Below are 5,148 nucleotides of genomic sequence, written 5' to 3'. Positions count from 1 at the left end.
ATGTATTAGCTTTGATATTATTAATCCCTTATTTAATAGCCTTTTTTAACATATGTATATACACCCTATTTGGTATTATCTTATGTATAACTAATACATAGCAAATCATGACATTAGTAATACCATGATTTAATACATGGATAAGCATGTATGCACCCCTACGCAATGTATGTTATTTTTAATACACCAAACCAAACAGTGGATAAAAAATAATCTCAACATAACTAATCTCAGTATTACTAATCCAATTCCCTGCATTACTAGTATACTCAATTCAACACTATGCTTATACACCCTGCCAAACGACCCCGGAACTGAAGTGGTCAAGTCACGTATTTATACACAAGACCTAGAGTTTCAAATTCATTGTACAATGAGAATAACATAAGAGCTAGGGGATAAAAAAGAATCTCTTCAAGCAAATACTAATATATATAAACTGATATGGGCAGTGATAACAATAGCAACCGATCATGAACTCCAGAGGTTATAGTATCCCATGGCCAATTTAAAAATCAACCATCATATGGTTTGGTGGATTTGTTAGATTTCCTCCTTAACACAACAATCCAGGTAATCACTTCCAACAATAGGGCGATTGCTCCTAACACCACTAGTATACCAATATATGCAGATCTCCACTTAGTCACGGGATCTAGTATGTCAAGACCTTTGAAAACATTAATCAAGCTGAGGACAAGCATTGTATAGCCAACTCCATGATGGTAGATATTCCAGTAAAATCTGTACTTATTGTCCTTCTTGGGCCTCAGTAACAAGGCAAAAACCTAAACAAATGTAAAACCAGCACATCCACAAGAAATCAAATCAACAATTATTATCCCAAGTATTTAGCTGTTCAAAGAATTTGTCTATCTAAGGTGCATATAACAAGGTTCTGAAAAATAAAGATTAACTTGAGTAGTAGCATAAACGAAATAACGAATGCTAAAGATAATGACTCGGGACTAAGGAACCAAGAAGCATTACCTGCAATGTTGCAAGAGAGAAGAGTGCAATCCCAATATTACGATGGGTATCATATGTGATACCCTTTGATTCACTTCCAAGCTTAAGACCAGTTGCCCAGCCAGCAACCCCGATAATATAAGCAGAACACTGGCAAGAAATGTGAAGATAAAACCATGCTGGATCTGCAGACTGGAAAGTTCTCAAGTACCTTGCTATGATGATCCCAACTGGAAACAGAATCCCCCAACTAATAGCATTAAGGATTCCATGGATCTGCAGTAAGAATTAGAGAACTTTTTAAACGCTCCAGCAATTGGATCAACCATCAACTAAATAATGATCCTAAAAATCATATAATAGTCAACAAGGGGAGGTTTGAGATGATTTTCAATCTTTTCTACTAGGTAATCTGCTATTTTATTTTTGGTATAAAATTAATTTTTTGGCCTGTAATTCTTCAAAAAATACTACTTACCAATTTGACCAAAAAAACTTTTTTTCCTTTTAACAATTCAACAAACATCAGATGAATATAGAGTAACAGCTAGTAGTTGTTTCAAGATTCCCTATGAACACCAATAAATGATTTCTGAGCCTAAAATCTTTATTGAAACCCTTAAATCTTGTTCCACAAATACTACATACTTGGATACTCCTTAAACATAAAAGGGCAAAAATAGAAAAAGCTAGCGACAAAAAAGACAAAGAATTAACAGATGCTATACAACAGCAGACAAAAACACCTATAAACAATACTGTATTTGCCCAAAAATTCAAAGATTTGACCATTTTAGCTCCCACCCGTTAAGCCAAACTTAACAAATAGATTAACAAACCTTTAAAACTAATATTAGAGTCAAAGCAGGGTCTAAAAGAACTCACATTTTTTCTCTTGACCTTAGAATCCCCAGAAGCACCGCTTTTGCTTTCACCGCTCAGCAAATCAAGGGTTCCTTTAGAATTCAAATTAGCTAGCTGAAAATCATGCTTAGCCGGAAAACCATTGGTAAGAGAGGGTCCCACCTGCCACACATGATTCAACGTCGTTTTGCCCTTTTCCGGCAGCACAAGCGTCGCGAACAACCGCATCAACCCGCCGGAGAACTCCGCCGCGGACTCTTTCACATCGAACCACAACTTTGACGACTCCTTAATCGAAGTATAACTCAAAATATCATACGTCTTAACCAACATTTCGCCTTTGGAATTTTTAAACGCAAGCAAAGTTTGGGCCCCGGCCATGCCCGTATCTTTTGGGTTAATAGCCCACGCAATCCACCCGTCGGATTTGTCCGGCGGAGCAACAAAGGCAATATCAAGAGTGGAGTTTTCAGCATTATATGTCCAGTGGAGGAACGATTTGAGTGCCGGAAGATCGCTGCAACGAGTATAAACCTTTTTGTTGGTGAATTTCTGTGACGAACATGTTTGGGATAGTGAAGGGGAGATTAGTAAAGAAGCAACGACAAGGAAAACGGCGAAGGGAATGGCCGGCGACGACATCGGAAACGGAGATTTAGAGTTCTCCGTTTTCTATTGACGGCCGTAGGCGTAGGGATTTTGTAACGGACAAGATTCCGGTGAGTGTGGGAAAAATATATATTCAGAGAGAAGTGAGAGACAGCTAAGGAGAGTATGGGAACCTGTAAATTTGGAAGGCTTTAAATGTTTTTCCGAAATATAGATTTTTTAACCCTACAGGTGTACACTTTCTAACTTTGTGTATACGCTTTTAATTTCTTTTCCTTTTTAATATAAATTTTGTCATTAAAGGGAAGAGGGTAAATACAAATTGAATCCAGCACAAATGGTAAACTTTCGCTTAGATTCATGTGATTATATTTGTTTAATTTGATTCCCAATTTGAGCATGAAAATTTAAAAAACTCCCTAAACAATACAAAGAAACAACTAAATATCTAAATATTTTCCATAAATGTAATATTTAATTTATTGTTGATACATCTAGATATAAGTTTTTCCTAAAAATATACCATGTTTCTACTTATTTGTAACTAGACATTGCAGCATGTTCCATCCACTCGAGGTTTATGTTTTTCAAGATGTACTTTTAACTGTCAACCTTAATATATGTGTATAGGGTAAAATCGTTACACATTAAATACTCGAATAACAGAATGAAACGTGGAATCGGGAACAGGCGGAAGACGAAGCAAATGGAAGTCGGCTTCGGTTGACGACCCGAAGGGAGCATTATCAACAGAGACAAACGAATATTTGCCACCAGTTGACATTCAATGAAGAATATTCCTCGGCATTAAATACACATCCATTACAGAGAATTTTGGCATTCATGGCCTGCCGTTGCATATTCATCAATGGCCTTCATTATTGTCACTTAAGAGGGGATTAATTATACGACCTTGTTCCCTAGGTTTAGCTATAAATAGTGACTTCAACAGTCATTCTAAGATATGAAATTCTCACAAACTTATGCTACACATTATTCCAAGCTAAATAATACTTTATTTTCTGTAAACAATATTCTTATTGTTATCTTCGAAAGTCTTGCTCTCGGAACCAAGTTGTCTGTTATTTTATCTCGATTTCAACGCTAGCATTTATTTAATTTACTTATCATTTTGGGATCAAATCGATTCATTTGTCTAAAAATCACGTTATAAATTTAACTGTACCGTTTTACGGGTAGACAGTTTGGCACCCACCGTGGGGCTTAGACAGTTGCGTAATTGAGTTGATCCTTGCATCTATTACTAATCTGTTTGATTCTTTGTCTCTTAGCAAAAATTATAAAAGATGGAAGATAACGATGTCAACATCGCACACAACGTTGAGGCATAAGAAAATCCGCCTCAACACAAAGATTCGATCAGCGACACCCGCAACAAGGAGGACGTAGCCACGCCTGTTCATGGCAGGCGATATCCACGACACGTACTTAAGGCGACTCATGATGCTGTCGAAGACGAGTATGTTGCGGAAACGGTGAGGATCTTGAGAACAAAAGGCCATCATGAGCTGTCTCTCACGGAAAGACCAGGCTATGACAGAATTGAGGCAAGCGTTGTAGGGTGCATCCAACAACGTGAATCGAAGAGGTCCAGATCCTCCTGGTGCTCCCGCAAATCAAACAGCACAAAGTGTTGATAACAATACCCCGAGGGGTGAGGTCGACTTCGATGGGGCTGAGGAGGAGCAGCAGTGGATCTGGTAATAACAACAACAATAATGATCCCTTCAAAATCGAGCTCATGCATTTTATGAGGGAAATAAATGCCTGAATGGACCATATTCCAGGGGCACCGCCAGTGTTGAAGGGCCCGGACTCAAAGAAATATACCCAGTTGTCGTTCAAGCCGTGCACGACACCAAAGTTAATTCCGAAGCGATTCAAAATGCCAGATATACCAAAATATGATGGGACTATGGATCCTCAGGAGCACATCACCACCTATATAATGGCGGTAAAAGGAAACGACTTAGCTCCACACGAGATTGAGTCGGTCCTGCTGAAGAAGTTCGGAGAAACCCTCATGAAGGAGGTCCTGACATGGTATTCACTTTTACCCGACCACTCAATAGATTCCTTTGAGATGCTCGTTGATTCTTTCATCAAGGCCCATGTTGAGGCAAGGAAGGTACATGCACGGAAGGCCGACATATTCAGAATTGCACAAGGAGAGTCTGAATTACTGCGGGAGTTCGTGACCAGGTTTCATAAGGAAAGGATGCTGCTACCGGTCATGCCAGATGAATGGGCAGATGAGGCATTTACTAAGGGGCTGAACCCGAGGAGCTCTGACGCCTCCCGGAAACTGAAAGAAAACCTGCTCGAGTTCCAGGAAACTACATGGGCAGATATCCATAACCGTTACGAGTCAAAGATAAGAATAGAAGATGATCAGCTCGGGTTCCAGGCATCAACCAAGGGTCGGGATCGAGAAAAGAATAGGGATAAGTCGAAGGATGATTTTGACACAGATCGGTGATCTTTTAAAGTCTGATTTTTTCCTTACGAAAGGGTCGTAGGACGTGGCAGAGGATTTCGGTCGGCGGATAGGTTCGCTCTCGATAGGAGCTGAATAACAGGTCATTACAACATAAAGAGATCTCAGGTTCTCGGGATTCTACCTAACTCAGGCTGTCCGAGTACAATTTCAATGTCAGCATAGTGGAGCTGGTATCGGCGATGAGG

General features: G+C 39.3%; 1 protein-coding gene across 1 annotated transcript; it reads right to left on the bottom strand.

The window, feature by feature from the left end:
• Positions 1-200: 200 nt before the first annotated feature.
• On the bottom strand, positions 201-2,655 carry LOC107778208 (cytochrome b561 and DOMON domain-containing protein At3g25290). Its single transcript, XM_016598420.2, has 3 exons — positions 1,855-2,655; positions 991-1,245; positions 201-788 (listed from the first exon to the last, which is right to left on the bottom strand). The coding sequence occupies exons 1-3, from the start codon at positions 2,473-2,475 to the stop codon at positions 516-518; spliced, it is 1,149 nt and encodes a 382-aa protein (XP_016453906.1). The 5' UTR covers positions 2,476-2,655; the 3' UTR covers positions 201-515.
• Between the last annotated feature and the right edge of the window lie 2,493 nt (positions 2,656-5,148).

Source organism: Nicotiana tabacum, chromosome 19 (assembly GCF_000715075.1).
Source record: "Nicotiana tabacum cultivar K326 chromosome 19, ASM71507v2, whole genome shotgun sequence".
In the NCBI taxonomy this organism is placed as follows: Eukaryota; Viridiplantae; Streptophyta; class Magnoliopsida; order Solanales; family Solanaceae; genus Nicotiana; species Nicotiana tabacum.
Note: the sequence above shows the minus strand (reverse complement) of the source record. Positions and strands in the feature narration are given on the sequence as shown.

What these genes read in the sequence shown, in the direction of transcription:
- LOC107778208 (XM_016598420.2), bottom strand. Translation starts at nt 2,475, where the DNA reads ATGTCGTCGCCGGCCATTCCCTTCGCCGTTTTCCTTGTCGTTGCTTCT. An exon ending in CTAAGGTCAAGAGAAAAAAT is followed by an intron (nt 1,246 to 1,854) that starts GTGAGTTCTTTT and finishes TTCTTACTGCAG; the next exon opens with ATCCATGGAATCCTTAATGC. An exon ending in TCTCTCTTGCAACATTGCAG is followed by an intron (nt 789 to 990) that starts GTAATGCTTCTT and finishes ACATTTGTTTAG; the next exon opens with GTTTTTGCCTTGTTACTGAG.